The 27,864-nt window shown below is 48.2% G+C and overlaps 2 protein-coding genes across 3 annotated transcripts; one reads left to right on the top strand and one right to left on the bottom strand.

The window, feature by feature from the left end:
• Positions 1 to 1,437: 1,437 nt before the first annotated feature.
• LOC120643795 (transcription factor GTE10-like) lies at positions 1,438 to 14,752 on the bottom strand. Its single transcript, XM_039920264.1, has 10 exons — positions 14,446 to 14,752; positions 5,178 to 5,922; positions 5,038 to 5,086; positions 4,828 to 4,931; positions 4,666 to 4,720; positions 4,537 to 4,596; positions 4,304 to 4,425; positions 4,138 to 4,204; positions 2,522 to 2,643; positions 1,438 to 2,447 (listed from the first exon to the last, which is right to left on the bottom strand). Exons 2-10 carry the CDS (start codon positions 5,850 to 5,852, stop codon positions 1,971 to 1,973), a joined length of 1,731 nt encoding a protein of 576 aa, XP_039776198.1. The 5' UTR covers positions 5,853 to 5,922; positions 14,446 to 14,752; the 3' UTR covers positions 1,438 to 1,970.
• A 2,733-nt stretch (positions 14,753 to 17,485) lies between these two features.
• On the top strand, positions 17,486 to 27,634 carry LOC120643796. Of its 2 annotated transcripts, none has more exons than XM_039920265.1 (4): positions 17,486 to 17,757; positions 17,871 to 18,063; positions 23,779 to 26,822; positions 27,033 to 27,634. In XM_039920265.1, the coding sequence occupies exons 2-4, from the start codon at positions 18,052 to 18,054 to the stop codon at positions 27,034 to 27,036; spliced, it is 3,060 nt and encodes a 1,019-aa protein (XP_039776199.1). In that variant the 5' UTR covers positions 17,486 to 17,757; positions 17,871 to 18,051; the 3' UTR covers positions 27,037 to 27,634. The 2 variants fall into 2 exon arrangements, with proteins under 2 accessions (XP_039776199.1, XP_039776200.1); XM_039920266.1 differs by having other exon boundaries at positions 17,876 to 18,063.
• Positions 27,635 to 27,864: the final 230 nt, after the last annotated feature.

Consider the following 27,864-nt stretch of genomic DNA (forward strand, 5'->3'; position numbering starts at 1 on the left):
ATTGAAAATATTTTTTTCAAGATATATATATATGCTGCTGTTGCATTGGATTTGATGTGTATATGGGAGCGGTTGTGTATGGTGAAGCTCGATGGGTGGTGGTCTAGTCTACGGACTGACAATCATTATTAGAGTGAGCGCTTTGTTTTATTTTTCGTAAGGCTAGAGTGAGTGCTTAGATTCATTTTTTCGCAAGGCTGTGTGTTTCTTAGACAGAGGTCGAGGATTTCAAGTTCTGTTGTATCATCTTGATGATTAATTTACTCGACATTGATAAAGCTATCTTTTTTTTAAAAAAAATGCAGCAGCTGGATGCACTGTGTACACGCGAGGTCGAAGATGTCACTGTTCTTATAAAAGAGGAAAAATGCCACTGTCCTTATAAAAGAGATAAAAATGTCACTGTTGCTGTTGCTTGTTTGCTATCAGCGTGGGTTCCGAGCTCATCAGGTGGTGGCAGTAGCACTCGGTATTAAAGGTTCATCACCTCGCCCTGGCAAAGAAACAACTCCACCGTAGTACCATCGTGCGATGCAGATGTGCACGCAGCAGGTGACTGGGGTACAATCAAAGGTGTACCACATGGAGCAGCAGAAGTAGCTCTGCTCACTCTCTCTCTCTCAGAGCAAGGCCAATAATAGCGCCAAGCCAAGACATCTCAGCATCAAGTAAGATTACAGACAAGCCATACAACAAGTAGTCTTTTAATTTGTCTCCTCAAAACTTTCATCAATATATTTTATTAACTTGGACCCACCCATCAGTGTTATATAAATTCTACCACCGCACGCTGTTAAATGCTGTTGTTCTTGGCTTTCGTGTTCAGCTGGTCGCCAGATCTAGCGCCAAGCTGAGCTACTTTTCATTTCCTTTCTCCTCCATGCCAGCGCGCTGGATGAGCTGGCGGTCGATTCGCCCATCGCTGTACCTGCTCTCAGAAGTAGTTCTCACTCAGAAAATGTAGTAAAATTTCTCACACTAGAGAGAGTAATATTAAGAATAGAATATTTTATGCAATTGGCTCTATTTTTATTCATGAGTAGTGAGTGACTCCACTCCAGACCGAATGAATTCACCAATATGAGCGAGTAAATGCGAACCACCTGGGGGCCTGCAGCGTGTGCACGGACATGTAAATGCCACTGTGCGCCGCGCCGACGACTGCGCCCGCCCAAACCAAACTGACCAGATCTTCAAGTGGTCACGTGTGCCCGCTCAGTCCATGCCGCCCATGGCATGGCCCCGGCTGTGGCTGCGGCCAGGGCCCCCGCTGCCAAGATCACAAACATGTCCTGCACCAGCAGCCCACATTATTGTTGTTGTTTGTCATGCTCCTCCGGCATGGGCTCTGCAATCTGCTCGCCGCGTCGTGGCGCCGATGCTCAATCACTGGATCAGCAAAGTCAAGGTCCCCACCTATTACCTGTGAATGAAATGTTTTCAGATCACAACCATTTTATTGAAGTTGAAATTTTTGGAACCAACATACAGTTCCACAATCCACTACATCCTAAGATGAGCTGATCGCATCTGAGAGCATGTGGGTCACATCGGTGCAGCAACAACAAACATCCTCCATCACCATCAGTTCCTACAAAATACACACTAGCACTCCATTACTCTAATTTTTTCTCATCTTTTTTTTTATACAGGTTATACAGCCGACGAGCTCGCTCAGCCCCTAAATAGATATCTAGAACACATCCAACATACAGAGGAATCATCATGCTCTTGCCCAACTTGGGAGACCGTGAGAAGCAAAATCCGCAGCAAAAGGCCCAAATCACTACACTCCACAGTTCGGCTTGAGACACGTTCTCCACAAAGTTCGTTCTACAACACAGCCACAGAGGAACTAATGTTTCTTCATCACTCTGCTTATGAGGTCGCCTAATCTAAACAACCCAGCAAGGATGTCCGCCTCACGGCCAGAATAAATTATGCGGGAGGGGGTGGGAGTGGTGCTGCCGTCAGCAGCTGATCTCTCCTTCCTCCGTGTCAACATTCATCAAGGGCGATACGCTGTCCACCATCTCGTGTTCTACCTCTTCCTCCGCATCTTTCTTCATGTCGACGACCGTTGGAGGTGATAAGCTGTCTTCCATCTCATGTCCCGCCTCTTCCTGGAAATCCTCATTTGTGCCAATGACCGTCGAGGGTGAGACGCTGTCCTGCATCCCATGTCCTGATTCTTCCTCGGAATCTTTCTTCATGTCAACATCCATTGAGTTTGATACGCTGTCCTCCATTTCCTGTTCAACCTCATCCTCGAGATCTTTCTTCATGAACAGGCCAAGCCTCTCCAGCGGGCTCCCTAGTCCTGGTGGCAAGTCACCGTCCACAAATTCCACTATCAATTTTCCAGGGGGATTTGACTGCCACGTTCTGCTGAAGTTCTCCAGTTCCTTTAGGAAGTCACTGTTGTCAATATCAACGGTCTTCTTCATCTACACAAAAGGAGATGATATTTAACAGCCGTCGCAGGTGTAACATCAAGCAGAAAATGGCAATCGGGCTGTACCATGCGTAGTGCCAGGCGTGCTGCCTCCCTTTCCTGCTCCCTCTTGATCCTCATTTCTTCCTCAAGCTTTCGTTGTGCAGCAGCTTCCGCAGCCTTAACCTGTGCCTCAATCCTTGCTTTCTCTGTAATATAGAAACAAAGGGTAAAAAAGGGTAAGCATCCACAGGAATTGCACAGCTCATTTCATCAGTAAGACAGCATATGAACACAAAATCTCCACCTCCAACAACCAACTGCTAATGAAGTATGTACAGATATACATTCCCAGCAAAAAAAAATGATGGAAAGAACAAAAGAAAAAAAAAGGAAATACTCCCCTTAACTAAACCCACCCACCTTCCTAATCTTTAACTAACCTTATTAACTACTGATTCTATTCTTAATCCTTAGAAACATAGTCTTAATGATTGTCCCAGTATTCCTCGACCTCAAGATGCCTATGATCTAGCAAGTATATGGATGTTCTTCATGTTTAAAGAGACTAAATTTGATTTCCTAAACACAAACTGGTTGGCAGATGAAGAATTTCAAGCAGAAGACAATTTGCTCAAACTACGAAAAGAATGATTCAGAGATTCATTTTTTAAAACAATCAACTTTATTAACAACATTAGAAGTGGAAAAAAATTAGGCACAAAATAATTTTAGTACAGTTTACAACACGCCACCAATATAAGCCCCTAGCAAATCAACTTAACCAACAACAAAAAAAGCCATTCAATCCCAAGCAAGTTCAGGTTCAAACCAACAAGAATAAAAAATGAGCATAGTGATTGTGCAAAAAGAGGTATTTAGTAATAGTAATAATAGTAAAAGCCCGATCATGGTTCGAGCAAGTGGACCACTAATCTCCTTGTGCTCGTACCCAAAGTTTCCAATTTCACAACTGTAACCAGTCTACAAAAAATTAGTTCATATACCCTGTTGCCTGCAGGAGTTGGCTGAGTACCAGATATTAGTTATTGGTTACAGATTACACTTATTGTCACCAGTTGGGCACTATCCATAATACAGAGAAGCAGTCAAAAGGAGCACTTTCGAATTCAGAGTGCAGACCCATTTGCATCTAATGGCCTAATGTCAGAACGTGCTATTCATGCCACAATCTATAGAATATAAACACTCAAGCCAAAATAGCATGCCCCGTGTTAGCATCTTCACCACTACATACGTATCGGTGTAACAGTGTACCAGAACACTGCTATCACTTCTCCAGGAACGTTTTTGGAAGCCACAGTTTCTCAAAGAACAGTGTCAATAACATGTCGGTGTTTTTTCAGTCATAGAATTGTTCACTAATGAAACCATGCCCTCACAGGATTCAGGAAGGGGCCAGTCTTGTTGAGACATCTACATATATATTAGACGCTGCTAACACTTCCCCCAGGAACATTTTTGGAAGCCATGGGTTCTCAAAGCAAAGTGTCAATAACACGTCAGTGTTTTTTCAGTTATAAAAATATTCACTAATACAAAACCATCACCTCACGACCCAGGAAGGGACCAGTCTTGATCAGAGATCACATTAAGATCACATTAATTAGATACATCTACTCACAGGATTGTTAAAGGTACACAAAACATATCCATCTTAAATAGCCATCAGAGACTCTTACCTTCTTGCTGCCTTTTCTCCAGCCGCTCTTTTTCCAATTGCAATTTCACAGGGTCTATACTCTTCCCCTGGGATATTAAAACAGGACATCAGCAAGAGCTCCATGGCTGCAAGGGCATAGCCCAACAGCAAACCACTGAGTTCAGCACATATTTTTCAAATATTACATGATCCAGAAGTGCCTTCTGTTGAGCCTTCACAATAGTCCCAGCAAAACGACTCTTGAGCATTGCTGCACGAAGGGCTCTGCTTGGCGACAGAGGTTCATCATGTAAATAACTTCCCTCTCCTGGAATTCACATCAGATGATGAAGTACATTAGCTAGAATTTAATTTTCCTTGTTCCCAATAGGACTTAAACTATAAGCAAATGAATTAAGTATGAGAGAAAATATGATACCTTGCCCAGAGGAAGCGAGAGGCGATGTTGAAGTTTCATTGCAAGACCGTGATTCATTTCCTAAAATACCAGGTATATTAGCAAAAAAGAAATCCTGGTAATAACATTGTGCCCAAAAAATCAACATACCAACTAAACCGGAGCTGTGCTCGGTTGCTTGTATCCTTGATACTTTAGCATTCTCCTAAAGATAGAAGATGTGGCTTTAGGTGGGAAGTCGAAATTTTGTTTATGCTGTGAGGTAGATGATAATGAGTCAAAAAGAATGAGATAAGGGAACTCATGCCCAACCTTAGTGGAAGGGAGAGAACGTTTTAAAGATGCCTCCCTGTTGCCAGTTTGAAGAGGATGATTTAAGGATCCCTCTTTGCTACCAACTGCTTGAACAGGTGTATCTGAATTAAAGAAAAACAGGAAAGCATTAATAATCACAACAGTGACAATTGATCCCTGGAACAAAAACTTGTGACACTTAACGTAAAGAAGTTACGCCATTGATACCTTTAGAAGAGGTCTGCTCAGAGCTGCGCACGGAAAATTTAATTTTCACCTGTACAGATAAAAGATAGCAGTACTTTCAAAATCATATTATCACCAGTGAAACAAATCATCAACCAAATAAGAGGATATTGTTATCTCACTTTGGAAGTTATCGCATCTGTCAGTGTCTTCTTCGCAAGTGAATTTGAGCAAGCTACTGGCCCTCGAGCTGATGACGCAACCGTCCCTGTAGCAACTGTAGACTTTGAATCCGTGGCAGTTCGAATTTTTATGACCTTCACTGTCTGCTGCTCTTGTACTGGGTTTCGGCCTCTAAATTTCCTTTCCACTGCTTCCCACTCTGAATCAAATATTCCATTCAATTCTTTAGCTATCTCATGGACATCATTGCCTGGAGGATTATACTTCATGGCATTTGAAAATGTTAGCCTCACATCTGCTGCAAACTCATCTGTGCTCACATACTGCTTGCTTCCGAGTTTCTTCTTAACAGTACCCAAATCCATCGGATGGCGGATAACATCAAAGTAATCAGGAATCTTAAACAGCACTGGGTCAACCGGTTGATTGAATAGCCAACCACCCTTGTGATCCATGAGCTTCCTTAAGATATTTCCGCACAGCCTTATCTTGCTAGTATTCATACTTTCAATCTTGATCTTATAAGATGATTGATGCTCGCATGTAGAAATTGATGTCACACCAAATTTTTGGGAGAGCTTGCTTCCCTCAACCTCAGAATCTGTACCAGAATCTCCTGATTCACTGCTTATATAAACTGCCCTCCTCTTTTTACAGGCCTGTGTCATCATCATGTCTGGTTAAGAGAGTAGCTTTCTTGTCTGAGTTGAAGCACCAATTCCCAGACTTGTAAATACTGAAGTCCTGTACAAGAGGCATAGAGTGCAGTTTCTCAGTCAAGCCTGGAGATATAATCATTTAATAGCAAGCTATTTAACACACCCAACGAAAAAAGTAGGCGCATAGCCAACAGCGGAACAGCAATGAGTTATTTAACTTTAGTAAATTCAGATAATACAGTAACAAGAATTTCTGATATTAAAAAATGCATTATCATTAAAATAATTATTACAAATTTGAAAGAATGGGCAAACTTAAATCTAGAAGAAAAAAAGGGTAAATGTAGATTGATAGAAATGCTGAATTACATCCTATGCAGTCCATACAAAGTTATAAGTAATAAGAACACACATGAAATGATGCATCCCTAAAAAATACATTATGTGTCGCAGGATACTGCAACAGGACTTCAGAATACTTCTCATTTTAATAGCATGCTTGATATGTGAAACTAACTCTTTAAGCACAGATCTTGAATCCATATGATCCAAGCAATGATCACAGCTCATAGCAACTCTAGAATTCTACACCATTTCCTTTCTAGACCTCCTGTTAACAAGTAAAAGTTAAGTTTACTGCAAGGTTTCACACAGGCCATGAAAATATACTCAGAAACAAAGTTTCTGTTTGGATCCCTGGGCTATTTTTTAGCCCTCCCCTCAAATAACCCAAATAGCCTTAGAGGAGCCAAACAGGAGGGTTATTTCTGGGCTATTTGCAACTAGCCCACCCCAAAAAACTATCCCACCCAAGGGGTGCTATTTGGGGTTATTTTGTGTGAGGCCCACTGATTCTTGTTGGCCCCTGCAACCCAAGGGCCAGGTAAGCAACCTGCTCACCTTCTTCTTCCCCTTCCCTTCCCAAGGTAGAAGAAGAGCTGAGCTCCTCTGCTCACACACGCACTCTGCTCTCTGCGTTGGCTGAGAGCTAAACACTAGAATGTGGCAAAATGAACTACTTTTTCTCATTGCATTGCCTTCATATTTGTACACCATTGCTACCTACTCTAAGGTGCTACTAGTAATGGCTGAGTACAGCTCCACTACCTAGTACTGCTCAGATCATGCCACTAGCAGCATGGCTGATATCTTCTATCACTATTTGTACAATAGTGGCCTAGTGCCATAAGTCAAGAATTGCTGCAAGCAACTGCAGACTGCCTGCGGTACCTTGACCAAAATCAAATGAGGGCGAGCTGCAAATTATGTCTTACATTACTTCCCCTAATCCTGCTGCTAGCCCTGGACCTCATCCATGCCGATCATCTTCCTCAATTCCGAGAACCGAAGACGCCCGAGCGACTTGGTGAGGATGTCAGCGAGTTGCCGTCCGGTGTCGACGAACTCGATAACAAGGTGCCCCCCATCGACGCAGTCCCGAAGAAAATGGAACTTCACATCGATATGCTTGCTTCGGTCGTGGAGGACGGGGTTCTTTGCCAGCGCAATGACCGGCTGGTTGTCCACCTTGAGTGCTGGTGGGCGAGCTTCAGCGCCAGTGAGCTCACCCAACAGCCGGCGCATCCAAACGACTTGGCACGCCGCGGTGGCCGCTGCAATGTACTCCGATTCACAGGTTGACAGCGCCACCACCTTCTGTTTCAGTGACTGCCAAGCCACCGGTGCGGCTCCGAGGGAGACGAGCACACCTGTGGTGCTCTTCCGTCCATCCACATCTCCAGCCATGTCCGCATCGCTGAACGCCGTCAGCTGAAGCCCGCCGTGCCTGGGGAAGACGACGCCCATGTCCAGAGAGCCCTGGACGTAGCGCAGCACCCGCTTGACCGCTGTCCAGTGGTCCTCCCGCGGGTCTTCGAGGAAGCGGCTCACATACCCGACCGCGAACGTGATGTCCGGCCGAGTATGCGTCAGCCACCGCAGCCCGCCGACGATGCTCCGGTAACGCGTTGCGTCCACCCTTGCCGCCGTGCTGTTCTTCGACAGCTTGATCCGCTCCTCCATCGGCGTTGCCATGGGCTTGCAGCTCGTCATCCCGGCCCGCTCCAGCAGCTTGAGCGCATAGGCGCGCTGGTCCAGCGCGATGGAGTCCCTCCCCTGCTTTACCTCGATGCCGAGGTAGTAGGAGAGTGCGCCGAGATCGCTCATCTTGAAACGAGCCGCCATCTCGCACTTGAACGCTTCAATGTCCTGCGCCCGAGCTCCGGTGACGATCAGGTCGTCCATGTACACGCCGACGATGAGCTCTTCCTTCCCCCGTCGTCGTGTGTACAGCGCATGCTCGGTGGAGCAGCGTGCTAACCCAAACTCACCCATGGTGGTGTCGAGCTTGGCGTTCCACGCCCTGGGAGCTTGGCGCAGCCCATACAGAGCCTTCCGCAGCCGGAGCACCTTGTGCTCTGCCCCCGGCACCGCGAAGCCCGGCGTCTGCTTGATGTAGTCCTTCTCCTCCAGGTCGCCATTCAAGAACGCCGATTTGACGTCGAGGTGATGGACCTGCCAGTCCTTTGCCGCCGCAAGAGCTAGCAGTAACCGCACTGACTCCATCCGAGCCACCGGCGCGAACACCTCCTCGAAATCAATCCCTTCACGCTGCACAAAACCACGAGCAACGAGCCGAGCCTTGTGCTTGACAATGGCGCCGCGCTCGTCCCGCTTTACCTTGTAGACCCATTTCAGGCCAATCGGCCGGCATCCCGCCGGCGGATCGACCAGCTCCCAGGTGCGGCTGTCCTCGATTGACCGCATCTCCTCCATCATGGCCTTCCGCCAGTCCGCGTCACGCTCCGCAACAGCGAACGTGGCCGGCTCCTCCGCGCTCATGAGCATGAGCTCTGGATCGGTGAGACGCGAGGCCAGCCCCGGCAGCTCTGCATCACCGATGACGTCGTCCACTCGCCTGAATCGGAGCTCCTCTCCGTCGTGGTAGGCATCCACGAACTCCGAGTAGGAGGACGGGGGGATGCGAACTCAAGATCCGCCGCCGCTGTCGGGGTCCCCTGTTCTGGAAAAACAGGGGAGGCTGGGGATGCTGAACTCACCGCGCCAGGACTTGGCGGAACCTCCGCCGTGCCAGGACTTGGAGGCTCCACCGCCTCCGCCCCTGGCTCCTGCGCTGCCTCCTCTGCGCCACTCCGGCGCTCGATCACCAGCTGCTCGACGACGAATTCGCCCGTCAAGCCGCCACCGGACCCCTCTGCTTCCCCTGCCGCGGGCGTGCTCCATCTCCATGCCGCCGCCTCGTCGAAAACGACATCCCGGGACACCACCACCTTCCCCCGGGCCGGGTCGTAGAGCCGATAGGCCTTCGTCCCATCCTCATAGCCCAGGAACACCATCTTGGTGCTCCGATCTTCAAACTTCCCAAGGCCTGGCTTGACGGTCTCCACGTGCCCGATGCAGCCAAACGTGCGTAGGTACGAGACGTTGGGCTTACGCCCATGCCACGCCTCATACGGCGTCATCCCCTTCAAGGCCTTGGTCGGTGAGCGGTTCAAGATGAACACCGCCGTGCTCACCGCCTCGCCCCAGAATTCCGTCGGCATCGCCTTCGCCTTCATCATCGAGCGTGCCATCCCAACGATGGTTTGATTGCGCCGCTCGACTACGCCATTCTGCTGCGGCGAATATGGCGCCGTCAGTTGACGCGCCACTCCCTCTCCTGCGCAGTAGCTGGCGAATTCCACCGCCGTGAACTCGCCGCCACGGTCGGTCCTGAGGACGCGCAGCCTCTTCCCGGAGTCCGCCTCTGCCCGCGCCTTGAAGCGCCTGATGGCCTCCGCCGCCTCATCTTTGCTCGTCAGGAGCTGCAGCCACATAAACCGACTGCAGTCGTCCATGAGCAGGAGGAAGTATCTCCGACCACCATGCGTCGCCGGCGTGATGGGCCCGCACAGGTCCCCGTGGACCAGCTGGAGCACCTCCTGCGCCCGGTACTTGGCCGTCTTTGGGAACGGCAGACGCCTCTGCTTCCCGGCCAGGCAGCTGTCGCAGAGCTCGTCGACGTGCTTGATCTGCGGCAGCCCGGTCACCATCTTGCCCAGGCGTCCAAGCGCCTCGAAGCTCAAGTGGCCGAACCTCCCATGCCACAGCCATGGTTCCTCCGTGCACGCCGCCGCGAGACACACCGGCTACTCCACCTTCAAATCCAAGAGATAAAGCCGGTTACGGGAACGTGTTACCTTCGCGAGAAGACGCCGTTCCCGGTCCCTGATGCTCAGTACTCCGGCCTTGATGAGCACCTCCGACCCGTGCTCATTCAGCTGCCCCAAGCTCATGATGTTTGAGCGCAGTTGGGGAATGTAGTACACGTCCTGGAGTGCGCGGTGCTCGCCGTTGCGGCACCTGAAGAGGACCGTGCCCTGCCCGCGAGCCATCGCCGAACTTGACCGTCCCGGTCTTGCTTTCGTCAAGGTCAGAGAAGGCGGCCCTGCTCCCCGTCATGTTGTTGTTGGCCCCAGAGTCCAGGTACCACCTCTGCTCCAGCTCGTCGCCGACCGTGCCCAGCAGCACCCGCGCCTCTGGCTCGTCAAGGTTGACGGGCTGCGGCGCAGTCCTCTGCTCCGTGTCCGCCTCCTCTGCTTCGCCATCCTGCAGCGCGCAGTACTGCGCCATCAACAGCGCGTGGTCGTCGTCGCTCTCTTCTTGAGCTAGGTGGGCCTCCTCCTTCTCTTTCCGCTCCGGGAACTCCTTAGCCCAGTGCCCGATCTTGCCGCACTTGCGGCAGGCATCGGGGTCGAAGTTCTTCTTCTTCCCCTTCCCGCGCGGTTTCCCGCGCGCCTTGTTGCCGCCGGCGTTCCCGCCGCGGCTTGAGGAGTTCTCCCCAGTCCGCCGCTTCATGCGCGCGTTCCACTCCACCTCGGTGAGCACAACTTGCCGCTCTCCTCCCTCTGCTCCAGCGGCGCATCAGAACGCCCTTCGGTCAGGCGAAGGCGACTGACGACGTCCTCGAGCGAGACCTGATCCAGGTCCAAGGTGGCCTCGATTGTAACCGTCATCTAGCTGTACTTGGCCGGGCACGCGCGGAGCAGCTTGCAGACAACGTCCTCCTCCTCCAACTTCTTCCCCAGCGTTGCCAACTGGCTCGCCAACGACTGGAGACGGAGCGCAAAGTCCTCCACAGCCTCGCCGTGGCGGAACTTCAGGTCGTCGAAGTCCCTGCGCAGCTGCTGCGCCTTGGCCCTCTTGGCTCGATCCGAACCAACGCGGAATGAAGCAAGCATGTCCCACGCCTCCTTCGCCGTCTGCTTGTTGCCGATGGCCTCGTGGAACTCTGGTGGCGTGGATGACAGCAGTGCGTCCATGGCCTGGACGTCTTCATCCTCATCTTTGGTGCCGACTTCCACGGCTGTCCAGAGCTTGCGCGCCTTGAGCCGCCACTTCATCAACACCACCCACTCACCATAGTTGGTGCGAGTGAGCTGCGGCCAGTCCCGCGAGCTCGTCTCCCGCACCGTCCTGATCACAACCTCCGAGACATCCTTCCCCTTGTCGCCTGCACTGGACGCCGGGGAGTCTTCGCCAGCCATCGTTCAGCCGCTGGGCCGGAACGACACCGTACGGCTCTGATGCCACGTGTTGGCCCCTGCAACCCAAGGGCCAGGTAAGCAACCTGCTCACCTTCTTCTTCCCCTTCCCTTCCCAAGGTAGAAGAAGAGCTGAGCTCCTCTGCTCACACACGCACTCTGCTCTCTGCGTTGGCTGAGAGCTAAACACTAGAATGTGGCAAAATGAACTACTTTTTCTCATTGCATTGCCTTCATATTTGTACACCATTGCTACCTACTCTAAGGTGCTACTAGTAATGGCTGAGTACAGCTCCACTACCTAGTACTGCTCAGATCATGCCACTAGCAGCATGGCTGATATCTTCTATCACTATTTGTACAATAGTGGCCTAGTGCCATAAGTCAAGAATTGCTGCAAGCAACTGCAGACTGCCTACGGTACCTTGACCAAAATCAAATGAGGGCGAGCTGCAGATTATGTCTTACATTAATTCTCTCACTCTCTCTCTTGGAAAAGTGGCATCCAAATGATTGGAAAAGTACTTTATGAGCCAAATAGCCCTTGGATCCAAACATCTCAAGGGCTATTTCATTGAAGGGCTATTTTCTTGGGCTAAACTTTAGTCCCCAAAATAACCCTTGGCTATTTCTCCAAACAGGGCCGAAGCTGAAAGCTAAAAGATAAAATGCAAGGATACAAGCAATGATCGCAGCTCATTGTAACTCCCGCATTCTACACCATTTCCTTTCTAGACCTCCTGTTCCCAAGTAAAAATTAAGTTCACTGCCGAGTTCCACACAGGCCATGAAAACATACTCAGAAACAAAGCTGAAAGCTAAAAGATCAAATGCAAGGAATGCACATAGCACACAAGATCGATTAATTCATGATACAGAATGGCAATTTTCAAAAACTAACATATGTTCCTAATTTAATGGCAAAGAGATCATTCCAGTGCCACATAACCACCAAAATAGCTTTGTAAGGGATCAATATAATAGCTGAACTAGTGTCACTCTATGGATACTTATTTTTAAAATTGTGTCACTATCAGTTCTTAATCTTAGTTATTTAAAGTGAGTTAGGAAAGGTTCCACTAGTACTCATAATTATCAATGCACTTCTGACTCCAGCAATATAAATAAGAAACATGAATGAATATGTTTTCAATACCTATATCTATGTTGATGAGGGAGACCTATGTCTTTAAAGAACATTCCTATTGGGCTCGTATTCATTTTGTGTAAAGTATGGCTCGTATTCGACTGTTATGTTCATTTGACTCATGTCCGGGTGCCAACATTTTACACCTAGATACCCACTTAATTGCCCTCTGACCCTTTAACAGTTTTATGTACACAAATATTTGTTACCCCCAAAAAACCCTATTTAACAGCTAGCAGACACCCAGTACCCCAACATAAAACCTGAATAACTGAAAATTATGACGCTTAATTATTTGCATGATAGTCAGTGATGAATGCAATTAGGGATTTGCTAAAGTATCATGAAACATGGCCAAATATAGCATGATAGTCAGCACAGATGTGATGTGTCAATGGCCAATGGCAAATCTCTAACCCTAAGAGTCTTTTCTTTTTTTTCAAGAAATGGAAAGCTATACTCTTTTGGAAAAAAATAAAGATATTTTCTTCAAAAGAAAGATATGTCACGCTAAGAAAAAGTTCTCAGAAAGTTCTAATATATATTTGAAACAACAGAATTACATACTCCCTCCAGACCCTTTTCTTAGGCGTATCACCATTTCTGAGAAAGTCCGATATATTAGGCGGTTGGATGTACCAATGAGTATTAAGTCGCTTGCTACTGGATTTGCAGCACCCTATTAACTCACACTTGGCATGCATGCAAATTGTACTGAGGCAGATGGATGACATGGCAGTGATTGATTGGCAATCAATAGATGCTGCACGCAAATTCGAATAAACAAAACGCCGCGTCCGGCCAGCACGAGCTGCAACGCTCCACACATGCATGCAAATTCATTGAGGTACTCCTTATCTTGGTTAGGCTGCAGCACACCGCTCAACGTCGACATCTTAGTATCTGGATTTCTAATTGTCATGCCTAACAAAAGGGTCTGGAGATTTACCAAAGTAAATAGAAAAAACTATTGATCGCCACTTGTTAGGAACATTGAAAAAAAAAGGGATTTGGCATTTAGTCTTGGTTCTGCTACTGAAATTTTGCTCCATTAGTTTTTGCCACTGATTTGCTATGTGCTATTTTGTTTGTGAAACTCTTTCCATTTTTGGCTTTGTATGGTAACATATACCCATAAATGGAAATATTTTATCGTAAGGATGTGATCAAAAATGAAATGTAATTAGGTGGTTCTTTCGCCACTTGCAGAGGTTACCCTGGTCATAATGATGCAATTTTGGCATGATTTTGTACATCCAAACAAATTAAACTGATGGCGATGGCAAAAACAGAATCACGAACCAAGCGGCGGCGGAAACAAGCAGCAGATACAACACATATTACCTCTTGCTCTGTAATCTGTATACATCAACAATCACGAACCAGGTCAAGCAAGCACCCATACAGCAACTATCTATCTGAAAGAACTAAACATCAAAAAGCAGAGCCGTGCCGCGCACCAACGTACCCCTGAAACCATTAACCGCATCACAGGAACCACAGGATCAGGCACGCGAGGCGTTAGCCAAACCCTAGGGCCCCCAACAAATAACCCAACAACAAGTGATTAGGGAGGTCGAGGCTCCACAAGGGCTGGTCAATAGTTCGGTTCGGTGGGGATTTGGTGTTCAGGTCCAGCCCGTTCGGATTGGCGAGGGAATGAGTTCCATTCCCCTGCAAATCCGAACGGAACGGAACGGATCCATCCCCTGACGGCGCAGGCGAGCCCTAGCCTCCTACCTCGACGCGCCCCGGATAAGGCGCGCCGATTCCCCAACCATCCCGCCCGAACCGACGGAACCGGCCCGTTCTTGGAACCCTAGCTAGGAACAGGGCATGCTGCTACAGAAACGAACGCCTAATCCGCCAGCCGCTCCAGCGAGGGGGGTGACGAGAGGAACAGGGACCGGACACCGACCTGGGGTGACGCCTGGCGCTCTCCGGCGCGGATGAGAGAGCTGGGAGCAGGCCGCCGGACCGTGGCGCCCCCTCCGCGAGGCTCCCCCGCCCCTCCCAGATCCTCCGCCGCCTCGGGGGGGAGGGCGGATCGAGGTGGGCGGCCTCGCCCGCGGCGGGAAGGGAGCCGGGAAGGGAGGGGGCGCACGCTCGCCCGCCCGCCCGCGGACGCCCCAAAAGCTTCTTCGCCGGCAGGTTTAGGGTTGCGGGCTCGGCCTATCGGCGGCGGGGGAGGGCGGAAGGAACGTGACGAGGCCTCCTTCCTTTCGCTCGGTGGTGGGGGGTTTCGGACTCGGACTCCGTCGGAAGGAAGGTGGTTGGGTGGTGAGCTCGTGGCGGGTCCAACGTGTGGGGCGAGGCGGTGCGGTTTTTTATTTTTATTTTTTACGAAAATATATTTTCGTTTTCGAAATTTACAGAAATATACCTCGGCCGCCGGGCGGCCGGCACCTGGTCGCCCCGCTGCCGGGCGGCAGGGATTTATCTGTAAAAAATTTCATAAAAAAATTGCGTTCCGGTCCCTGAAGGACCGGTCGCCCGGCAGCCGAGCGGCCGGTCCAGGCTAGCTGGTTCTTCAATATTTTTAGAGGACGGGATGAGCTCGTGTTTCATCTGACTGCTGGTCTGATCATGACAGGCTCATTGCTCTCTCTCCACCGAGCAAATCAGCACCTGCTCTTCTTTTTCCACGCCAAGCACAACAGAGCAATCAATTAGCAGCAGCAGCAGCTCTCTCTCTTCTCTCTCATGCATGCACACTCACGCACTGGCAAAAGCTCTCTCTTCTCTCTCACTCATGCACACTCATACACACTCTCTCTTCTTTCCCATCCAGGAAGATCTCGTGTTCCATCTGCCTGCTGGGCTAATCGTGACAGTGAGGAACAGAGGTGGCGGCGGCTTGAGAGGAGGCACATGGCGTGAGGAGCAGGAGCCCGAGCTGCTGGCGGTGGTGTGGTTGGGGAAAAAATAACTGGGGGCATTAAAGAGGAGCTCTGGTTGCTGCTTGTACTATGTGCCAGTGCGTGAGTGTGCATGCATGCATGAGAGAGAAGATTGAGAGCAGCTAATTGATTGCTCTACTGTACTTGGCGTGGAAAAAGGAGAGCATGTGCTGATTTGCTCGGTGGAGAGAGCAGTGAGCCAGTCACAATCAGACCAGCAGCCAGATGAAACACGAGCTCTTCTCATCCTCTGAAAATATTGAATAACCAGCTAGCCTGGACCGGCCGCCCGGCTGCCGGGCGACCGGTCCTTCAGAGATCGAAACATAATTTTTTTACGAAAATTTTTACAGATAAGTCCCTGCCGCCCGGCAGCGGGGCGACTGGTTGCCGGCCGTCCGGCCGGGCGGCCGGGTATATTTCTGTAAATTTCGAAAATAAAAATATATTTTGTAAAAAACGAAAATGAATAATATAAAAATAAAAAAACCGCGCGAGGCGGTTGTTGGGTGGGCTAGCTCTGGAAAATGATTGGGCTGGTTCTTTTTTTTTTATCTTGGGAAACGATTGCACGCAAAGCACAGCCCACGCAGGCCCATAGAGGCCGTTTCCCAACGACTACGAGGCCGAATGGGCCGATGAGAAGTTTTGAATACGTGATGTGAAGTCTCGTGTGACCGTTAGTGAAGGAGAGAAGAAAACCGAACTACAAATGCTTGCTGGCAACCAGTAGCAGTGATTTTCTCTCACATCGAATCATTACCAGCCATCAGCTAGCCAATAATATTTTTTTCTCACAGCAAATCAACACCAGCCACAGCCAGCCGAACAGAGCAAAACTTATAGTCAACGAAAATGCTCCAAGCCTCGAAGAAACTTTGTGTGAGATGGATTGTGTATTATATTAATAATATTATACATCAATTGCTAACCATTACATGGGTGGGGCTCTTGGATTGACTGTATGTGGCATGGCATAAGTGTAATACCTAGATAAATTATTAGCCATGCTCTTATTCGGCCCGGCTCCAGATTTTCTTGTGACTAGATCACATATGATGTTCTTTTATATTAATTTCTATGAGATTTATATTCAATATGTTAGCCCCTAAATGATCTCAAATGAACAACTTATCGACTATCAACTATAAAATTTTAGATCCCGTTGAGCAATACAATTTTGGTATAGAGCTTGTATGCATTCCAATGTCCCTTAAAATCCAAAAATAAATTGGATTTAAAAATTTGAGAACTTATAATAAATCTTTGGGACACTGAACAACCTTACTCCATTTATTTTATTTATGTATCGTATTATGTTTGTCTAGTCAAACTTTGACAAACTTTGGCCAAGTTTAGGAAAGAAATAATAACATTTACAATACCAAATTGTTTCATTGAATCCACCATGAAATATATATTGACAGTTCATATGTTGGATAGTATAGTTGTTGCTATATTTTCTATAATATTTTGTCAAAGTTAGTCACGTTTAACTTAGGACAAATCTAATATGACATGTAAATAAAAATGGAGGGTTACCAATGATAAAATGTTAGATCTCATCTAGCTCTATAATTTAATAAAGTTTTCTTGCCCAAATTCAAATGAAAAAAATCACAAATTCGTTTGCTATGACTATTTTTAGGGTCGGGTACCCGCACTTCTTGTAACGAAGCACACAGGCCGTCTGTTCCTAAAATCCATTTCTAGGCATAGGCCGGCTCATCGCTGCCACCTTTTGCTTTGAAAGCAGCGGGGGGCTTCTAGTCCGTCTCTGAAAGTGAAAGAGCGGGATTGCTAAAAAAAGTGTTTGCGCAGCAATGCTTCAACCGAGCCTCGGATCCTCTCGCATCATGTACTTGGAGTCTTGGAGTCGAACGCAAGGCATAAAAGCTTCCAATTAGAGCCCGGCAGGAGAATCGAATCGGACAGAGGACAAATTAAAGAGCCCACAGCCTTGTGTCTCTCCTCGAATCTTTAATCAAAGACTCGACAGCCTTGGGCTTCACTGCTTAAACCTTTAACCTTTAACTTTACAAAACCCATCCTGCAGTGTCTAGCAGCAGCTATACCTTGCTTACAAGCCAGAGAGAACTATTCTGACGACCACACGGAGACAAAGGCAACGTAGTGCGAGTATACTGGATGCTCATTTGCCCCAAACCAAAGTTCATCATCTCTGTGCACTGGCCGGTCCCTTTGCTTCCATGTAGCTACATTTTCTCCGAACCACCTCTCCGTCTGTTCGTGCTGTTCATCATCAATCCTGATTGGTTCGATCTACTTGGCTTCCGTTATCAGACCAGCTTATTTTCAACTTAATTCAGGTATGAAACTTGATTATTTATCTGCCCCCTCCCGTTTCAGATATAATCATATGAGTGACTAGTCAATGTACATGTAACTGTTCATCCATGCATGCTCTCTATGTGTTGGCCAGACCAGTTTCTGAGAGAACAAGCCATGGGTTAGATCTTCCACACCAGAAATGGCTCCCTTTTTCCAGTAGCTGAAAAGGATGTTGCAGAGCTGTTTCTGAAGATCCAGTCGCTACCTACACCGTGGAGATTGTCTGAGCCGAGCAGACGACCTCTGGTTGATCCAATCCAATCCTATCCATCATGCGTACTGAGGTAAACTAGCTACCAAACATCCTCTATTTCTTGTTGTTAGTAATTTCCCACCTTGATCCATGAGTATTGTAAGAACCGTCTAATTTGACACCGTTTTAAGCAAACTGTCGGTCATCATTCCTAAGATGAGAGCTAGCATATGTTCGCCTAAGGGTTCGCCTAAGGGCGTACCACGTGATAATCATATTTAGAGACTCCGACAACCAACACGACATTCACTTAAAATAATATCAAATCCGGTAGCCCTGGTATGTGCTCCATCGCATGCCTAAGATCATGCACACATACTGTTTACAATAAATACATCACCAGCAAACCATAAAGAGCAATTTTAAGCATAAAAAGAGTACAATAAATAATTATTACAAGTCCACTATTGGAGGGTTCAAATCTGAAAATAAAAGATTTAACAACTCCTTACAAACCTTGGTTCATAAGTGATAAATAAAGAGACATGAAAATAAAGTTTAGTGTCTTGCCATGTACTCCCAAACAAAACCACTACGCAGCGGATAGCTTGATAAAACATGCTAAAAGATAATGATGTCTTGCTCAAGGACATCATTACAACCACAACGACCTACTCCTCTCCCGCACCGAAGTCGGCGGGATAGAAGTGGCCAAACACAACTTCCTGCTCACCTACAACTTAGTTATAAAGCAACATGTGTACAAAAGGTACTCGCAAGGCTTACACAATTAAATAAACAAGGATTATGCAAAGGCTCAAATAGAAGAGGCTTTATGGTTAAGTAATTATTACATAGTGTTAGAGTATATTAGGCAACTCCGGATATAGTTAGTTTATGATTGATTGTAATCCTAAGATAACTTTCTTATCTCGAGGAGAGGCTACTTACCCTTCAAGCCATGTACTCCTATATATTCACCCTAGAGGCTAAATGCAATACATCCCATGCATTATACATAATATTAGATGGTATTAAAGACTAGGTTCTAATTCTAGACCTCCACTTCCGCTTCCCTCGCACCGCCCTCGGAGAGATCGATCTTCACCGGAGGCAGTGTCCTGGTAGGATGCGCGGTCGATCCATCTGATCCACCGCGCCGTCGTGGTCAACAAACAGCTGAAGGGCCTACCTCCAACCGCCACCTCTGTGGTGCCCTATCGCGTCGGACCGTGCGTCGGCCGTCCTTCGCTAGGCTAGCGCCGCGGCACGGCGCTGCTGCCTCCGTTTGGGGCCGCCGGGTGCCGCCGTGGTTGCCGCCGCCTCCGCGCAGGTACTGCCGCCGAGGCACGGATGGGGCCCGCCCACTCCGCGCGGGCGGGCGCCGTCACGCAAGACGATCGCCGCAAGGGGTCACCGCCTCGCGCTGCCCTGTCCCTGCCTACTGCCTCTCCCTGTTGCTGGTTTGCTGTCGACGGGGAGAGATAAGGTTGGGCTGAGGAACTGCTAGGCGTACCCAAGGTCATACGTGGAGCTTCATCATGCTGCTGTTTTTTTTCTGATCAGAGATCAGTTTGCGTCGCCCTGCCGCTCGTCGTCGCTCAATCGTCGACACTTCTAAGGATGAGGTTGTCACTGCACCATCCCAGGCTGCAGTGCTGATGCTCGTGGTGAACCCATCATCGCAGGTGTCGCCGCCTTTTTAGGCGCGCGGTGGCGCCATCTGCTGCCGATCCTCATCAAGCTGTCTCTCGATCCGAGTCCGCACCTACTGCCGTTTTCGTGCAGACAACGCCACTGATGTTACTGAAGGAAGACACCTGAGCACTTTTCAGCTGCCTCATCTACCATCGCCATCCACCGCTCACCGTCCCTGCTGCAGTCATCGGCAAGAAGCTGCTGATTTTGTGTACTCGCGTACCTCTATTGACGCTTCGGATCTACGCCCTCCTCCACGGTTTCGACCACGTCCACCTCGATCTCGGCTACTTCGGCACTAAGGGGCTACCATCTGCATGAGCTACACCAATCGAAGCATTCGCACCGACATTCCGACTGCGGGGGATATCTCCATTATTCTTCAGTCTATCCGTTCGTGTTGCTACCGCTATGATTGCTGGGGGATGTTAGAGTATATTAGGCAACTCCAAATATGGTTAATTTAAGATTGATTGTAATCCCGGGATAAGCTTCTTATCTCTAGGAGAGGCTACTTGCCCTCCAAACCATGTACTCCTATATTATATATTCACCCTAGAAGCTCAATGCAATAGATCCCACATATTATATACAATCTTACACATAGCATGAGCTCTTTAATCTAAAATCTAGCTCTCTAGCAAAATTAATTATTCTTGCCCAATCCACAACTCAAGTTTAAGTTGATTATGAGTAAACCAAGTAATTGACTATAAAAGTACCATGAACCATTCCAACATAACCGATACTTTCTACGAAGAATTCGGCAGACAAAGAGCTTGCTCAAAACCGAGAGCGTGGCAATTCGAATTGATTCTTAACCTTGCAAGGGTGTACATCCCACACGATGCTAGGACCATGCGGCTCACCCAACCGATCATGTTGGATAAGGGGTACGCGCGTCAACCGTTCCCAACAAGCCTTAACCGTTGAACATCACGCCTAGCTTACGCGGAGAGTCACCTAGGTCCACCGAGGATACCCCTAAGCCTCTCTACATAGCCCCTTGACCACGTATCTAGGACCGTGTATCAAAAGCCAAGGCAAAGAAAGGTAATTAGCTCATCCTTACCATTAATTCGGATATGTGGTAGCACGATAATAGAAGTGTTCAAAGTTGAGGTCATCCACGGACGGTTCTTAAACGATTTGAGCGGACTATGCCCATGACTTCTTTCTCTAGGCCCTATCATTCCGCCCGGACCATGAAACTATTCTTCCAACAAGACCATCACCGAACAAGTGCGATCAAGGACAATCGGGTAAGTGTGATGACTCTACAACCATTCTTTTCCTCTCCTATCAAGTGATATAAATACTCTAAGCATGGCTAAGCATCTAGTCAAGTTAAGTAATCAATTAACTAACAAGTGACAAGTACAAGGATAAGCAATTCAAGGAAGGGTAATGCTTAAAAATAGGGACAAGAATGCAATAAGTAAACATAATATATATAACCCAATAATACTAAAATAAGATAACTAAATTAAATTAAATGGGTACAAGAAATCATGCTTAGCTGCTTGCCTTGGTTCTCTTTGGGCTCAACCATGAACTCTACGGCGGGCTCGGGCTCAACGGACTCGGTGGGTTCGTTCTCCGACGGTTCGGTCACTATAATGCATGAATGAGATGCATGCATTAGTATGATGCCATGATTGTGCATGGGATGATATGCAAAGAGGAATGAATGCCACACGTGAGATGATACATAACATGAATGCAAACACAACAATCAAGCACACTAACATATAAGTAAGCAAGAAAGACTAGGGCAAGAATTAACAAAAGAATTCTATACAGAAAGCATAAATTATGAATTAAATTGAGCATGCAGAGGACATCGAAACAAACTCATGAGATTTGGTTTTGCAGCAAAAGCATTTTTATAGTATCACTTATGAGCATGTCAATTTTGAGCTACTCTATTTTTTTTTATCCCAAAGCAACTCGTTGCTTTATTCACCCAGCGAGGCAGAGATGTCACACCCCATAATACGGAGGGGATCATGCTAAATACTTGGATGGTCTGGGTCCCTTTCAACTTCTAAATGAGCTAGCTCATAAGCACAAGTGTTACAAGAACGGGGAATGTGTGAAAAACTAAAGACTTGAAAATGCAGACTCAAAAGATGCCGAGTGTGGTTCGCTTTCGATCCCATCGCCGAGACGCCGACGCCTCAAGGGTCCTCGGCGCCTATGTCTCCTAGGCGACTCAGGGTTTAGATCGGCGACTAGGTTTCCCGTTGGTTTCCACATCCTTTCTCCCTCATTTTCTGATGGCATTTCTTCCTAGAGATCGGATCTTCGAGTACACGTCCTAATCCACACTTGCGTCCACGTCAAATTCTCCCTTAGGAGCACAGCCAAGAACTGCTAACAGTCCTAGTCGCCGCAGGGTCATCTGGATCCGATCCTGATGCTTTGACGACAGTCTTCGCGGCATCGCATCTGGTGGAGATGGAGGCAGTGGAGGGGATACTGGAGCGGATGAAGTTGTCAGCAGCGGAAAGAAAGGGCACTAGGGTTCTGACTCTTTTTCAGCTACTCTAAACAAGATATATCATAAAACACCTGCAAGACAGTTTAAACAATTCTAAAAAAAAAATTATCACAGAGACTAGACAAGACAATAAGGCTAACAGAACTAGTTTTACCATTTTATCATTTTCAGCAAAAAGTTATGAATTAAACAAGCTTTCAAACAGAGAGTAAGAAATCACACTAAAACCCTATTAAACAGTAGGGATACATTAGAACAAACTATATCAATGGATATAACACTTCACAAGGAGTCCAACAAAATTTAGTTTGGCATTTTTAGGAGAGCATAGAATTTACTAAGAAATTAACTTATTTCTTAAACAATAAAGCATAATTAAATCTACAGAGCAGTAACATGCAAAACAACATTTTTATTCAGTATATCTAAGCAAGAGGATACTAACAAAATAAGTTCGCATTTTTCGGAGGTCTATACAAATTTCTACACATTTTACAAGTTGGCCGGTTTATGAGATACACAAAAACACGAGGAAAAAGCTAGGTGCACCCGGATCCAGCGCTCTCAAGTGTCGGCAAGTGGGCCAAGGAGGCCAGGCGGACCTGGACTGAGTTCACAGCGCGGCCGGCACGCGCACAGCGCGACGCGGTAGCGACGGCGGAGAAGAGCGGCGGAGGAAGGAACGGCATGCGCAGGGCGAAGGGGTGGAGGCAGCGAGCCGCACCATTTGCTTGGACGGAGGGGAACAGTGGCGAGGTGGCCGCGCGATAGGACAGATGGTGGCGGATGGCGAGCTTCGCCGGGAGCCCTGCACAACGGATGAAAAGGCCGAATAAGCGTACAAACCGGAGGAGGGAAGGGAGTATAAGGTGGTGGCGCAAGGAATTGAGAAACGGCTCACCAGAGACGACGAATCGACGACGGCCAGCGGCAGCAATGGAGCTGGTGGCGGCGGGAAAATGGCTAGGGTTTGGGGGCAAGAGGCCGGGCTGCATTTAAAAGGGCGAGGGGGAGGCGAGCAGGCGCCGCGGCCCCTGCTGCCCAATGGGCAAGCGAGGAGGCGGGGTGAGGAGCTGACAGGCGGGCCCAAGCAAGGAAGGGGTAAAATGGTGGTCAACTTCAAAAATCGAAAACTAGGACTTCTTGAACACAAAAATTCACTAAAATAAAAATGGAGCAAGATAAACTCATAAAGACCTCAATGCAAGAAGAAACGCTCAAAAAGCTATTGCAGATTGATCACAGTAAAATAAACAAAGCAGCAGTTTTTTAACTTTCCAAGAATTTTATGCTTTGGTTTAGCTGTCACAAAAATTCTGAAAAAATATTTTAAAATATTTATTTTATGTGTACTATTTGAATAAAAAAATTTAGGGCATAGTTGCATAGCAAAAAGTAAACTTACTTCACAGCCAAGCACTCAAACATGGTATAAAAATTAAATAACTCATGCCAAACACATGCACATGATGATTCATTATGCTTTAATGATTCTCATGATAACTTTGTTTAAGTTTTAATCATATTTAAAATTTTTGGGTCGTGACAAGTATATCTCTCGTGTCGTGCGTCACAATTCTATTGCATGCCTCACTTACATGCCAGGTTATCGCGGCGGACACCATTGATGAAGCTGTCCAACGAATCCTCAAGGAACTGAAGGAGGACGACGATGCTGCTGCTGGTGGTACTGCCGCTAGTAGCACCACCACCACCAGCAGGCACAATGTCATCTATTTCGACGGCTGGGATGGGCTGGGGGCATCCGCCGTCCTCCGAGAGGTCGGCCGGCGCCTCACCGCCCGTCCGGACTTCTCGCAGATCATCCACATCGACTGCTCCAAGTGGGAGAGCAGGAGAGCGATGCAGAGGGCTCTTGCAGAGCAGCTTCAGCTGCCCCGTCCGGTGATGGAGATGTTCGATGCGCAAGATGAGGAGGACGATTACAATGGCGTGGACCAGGGCTCCCGCCTCGAGATACCCAAGGTCGCCAGGGAGATTTATCAGCACGTACAGAAGCAGCCGAGCCACAGGTTCTTGGTGATCTTCAACAATGGGGGCTGCGAGGAGATCGACCTTGAGAGCTCCGGCTTCCCTCTGTCTGGATACTCGAGGAACAAGTTGTTGTGGTCGTTCCAAGGGGGGTTCCGGCTCTACGACAGGATGAAGGTCGACGAAGCCCTGAAGAGCACGAGGGCGACGACAGATGTCGTTGTCTCAGCAGACTCCAGTAGCCTTACCCAGGGCAAGTTTTCCGACATTTTGCGCCATGAGGCTGAAGAAGTTGCAGGCGGCATGAACAGTACTGACGGCATCGATTGGCCTGCGGCAGCAGCCAACTGCTTCCTGTACACGATGAGGCTCTGCGGCATGGGTGGTCACTATGACTTGGCCACCCATATCTGCAATTACTGGAGATGTGATGGTGTCATACAGCTCCGGCAGGGAGATGCCGCCACTGATGACGGTGTTGATACACTGTGGCAATCTAGTGATGATCTGAAGCGCAAGATGCAACTGGATGCAGACTACCACCAAAGTCCGCATTCGCCATCTCCGGTGGCAAGGCGCTTGCACGAGCGCATAGCATGCTGGACTTCACCAACCTACGGGTCCATGCTGATCCCGTCGAGTCAGTGTGGTCGCATTCCTAATGGCATGTTCCAACAGTATGACAACCTTAGTGTGCTCAAGCTATCAGCGTGCGCATTCAGCTTCAAAGCACCCCCGTTCCTCTGCTGCCACAGCCTTAGGTTTCTCTGGCTTGACCACTGTCGAGATGATGAAAGCAGGAGAGTCAGAGTAGGGAACCGGGAAGACTTGCGCCGGTTCTTCCAGAGGCTGTGGGTGTTGGACATGCGCTACTCAAGCTCTACATTATTGTCTAAAGAAATGGTGGATTTCATGACTCAACTCAGGGGACTAAATGTGATGGGACAGGACACTCAAGGTATGAGTTCGGTTCAGGAGCGACGCACCGTTCGCAAGCTCCGCATAACAAAGTCTCGTACCAGTGGAGTCTTCTGGTTCTCAGCCTCAGGGAACGACAAGATGGAGCTGCTTGACTTCTCAGGAAATAGTGGTTACAGGGGGTTACATGTGGAAAGCAGCTGCAGCAGCCTTGAGACCATCATCATTGACGGATCTTCTGCTTTAGAAGTGATCTCCTTCAAAGGATGCGCCAAACTGAAGAACCTGTTCCTGAGCGGGTTGTTCCCGCGGCTCTCCAGCCTAGACATCACTGGAACAGCAGTGAAAACACTTGATCTCAATGCGGTGGCGGCCCCGAAGCTGGATGAGCTCCTCCTACTTGATTGTGGGAAGCTTTTTGCGATCCGATGGCCACCTCAAGACAAGAGGAAAAGATACTTGGATAAGCTACGCATCGACACCACCCAGAAGGAGGGCAGCACTACTGTCACTGCTGCAGCAACTGCTAAAGGAAGGCTACCAGTACCAGCTGAATTTTCCTGGTACATTTCTGCAAGGGATGCAAGGCTCCTTGGGTCGCTTGGGCCTGTCAAAGATTATTTCGGTCCCAACCGTGCACATGTGGATATTTCAACAACACCACCGCCGTCCCCTACTCATCTCCATGCCGATGTTGCTGGTGGTAACGACAGAGGTGACAGAATCAAGAGCAGAAACAGAAAGCAAGTGCAAGGAAACCTGCAGCGGGTTAAATGTCATAGAAAAACATGCTATGCAGATGTGACTGACGCCCTCAAGGACACAAGCATGCAGCAGCAGCAGGCTGATGAAGGCGACCATGATGTATGGGCCGTCATGTGGGTATGTCCTGCTCCTCCAAAATTGGAGTCTAAAAACTGCTACACACACATAGAAGACCAGATGACGAAGGCAAAATTACAAACTGCACGCATTGCTGTGCCAGGATTTATGTGTGACGGTGCTAGGATCCTGCACGTGCACAATAGCCTGTTCATCTCCAGTATCGTCGCAACTCCATTGGGATCAAGTTGGAATGAACTGAAGTGGTGCCGTGTCGAGCGGTGCCCCAAGTTGGAATGTGTCTTTAGTCCCCAATTTGGTGAAGCCGCACCAGAAGGAAACAGCAGCAGAAGCATGGACATCTTTAGGGAGCTGAGGACAATTTGGGTGTCACATCTGCCCAATGCTCGCCACGTCTTGGAGTATCCTAGCAAAGAACCCTTGTATAGAGCATTCACAAACCTGACATTGCTGCACATCTACTGCTGCCCCAGGCTGGTACATGCTATCCCCTTCCCTTCGCCCATGATGTCATGGGAAAGTTTGGAGACCCTTGAGATCATGTGGTGCGGCGATCTCAGGGTGGTCATCAAGGACTACACGACCACGTCGGGCATTATTTTCATTGGGTTTCCAAGGCTGAAGCACATCCACCTCCACGAGCTCCCCATGCTTCAAAGCATCTTAGGTCCTGCCAGGTTCCCGATTTTCGCACCCTACCTCGAGACCGTCAAGATCAGGGGCTGTTGGGGCCTCAAGACAATGCCATTTGATGTGGGCAAGAACCTGGTGGAGTGCGACTGCGAGAAGGATTGGTGGGACAGGCTGAAGTGGCGCTCGAGAGAGCACGCCAGCCACTACAAGCCGATCCACCCACGGTATTACAAGAAGACCATGCTTAGGGGCTCCCCACTCAGGTGATCCCTCCCGCCTATCCTGCTACCTTTGTATACTGATGAGATGACATAGTCCAGTTGGGGTTAGCTGTCAGTTACAAACACTCTCCCACTCATTGTCCATTATTCACTCAATTTGGTCACCTTCTTCCAATATGTGTGATGCTGTTCATACACAAGGTGCATACATTTCAGCATTTACACTATATTTGAGTTTTTTCCTCCATGCAGGTGATCAGGTGATCGAGCAATCAACCCTTGCTGGGCCCTGGCTCTTCCATGGAGTTGCTGAGAGGCTGCCCATATCTTGCTGTTGCTAGTGCCTCTGCATCTCATCACCTACTTGTTCCTGCATTAGCTTCCGCTTTCTTGGTTTGGGCGTGCCTGTGTGAGCCCCCCGCTTCCACATGGATCTTCATTGCCATGGAGTAGCCATGCATCGTCTACCAGCTGGCCTTGCTTTGCCCTGATTTGCTTCGGCTTTGTCAATCCAATTTGTTTGTGGCTACACTGTGTGAAGTTGATGAATGGCCTTCAGTGTATGCAGCGGCAGCTAGACTAGAGCATGAGCCTGCCGGAGTGCCAGCTGCCAGCCTCGCTCGCCTCATTCGAAGCTACATGCTGCTACGCTCCGGTCAGTCTCGTTTGCTGTGTGGTGTGGTGTGTGATTTGTCAACAGTTGTGTTCGGAATTGTTGTTATCCTGTGTGTGGATTATGTTTGATCCTTGTTATATTAACTAGGTGAATTCCCCGCGCATTGCTGCGGGATGTTTTGTGTTATTTGTAATTACTATTATTGGATGAAGTTGGGGAAGAGTTTAGATTTGGTTCATTTGTTTACACAAAGTTGAATTATTGTATAAATTTGATTCAGTTTTATTGAATAGATAGGTGTGGATGATACATTTGGTTGCAGGTATGGTTGTCCCTTTTTTGTGTATTGAGCAATGATCATCTGGTTGTTAGTTGGAAGGTGCTTGGTTATGTCTTTAGTCTGAGAATGGCCGGTGAGAGTAACACATATTTTTGGGCTTGTATCATCCTTGAGTTTACTGATTGCTT

This window comes from Panicum virgatum, chromosome 8K, assembly GCF_016808335.1.
Source record: "Panicum virgatum strain AP13 chromosome 8K, P.virgatum_v5, whole genome shotgun sequence".
Lineage (NCBI taxonomy): Eukaryota > Viridiplantae > Streptophyta > Magnoliopsida > Poales > Poaceae > Panicum > Panicum virgatum.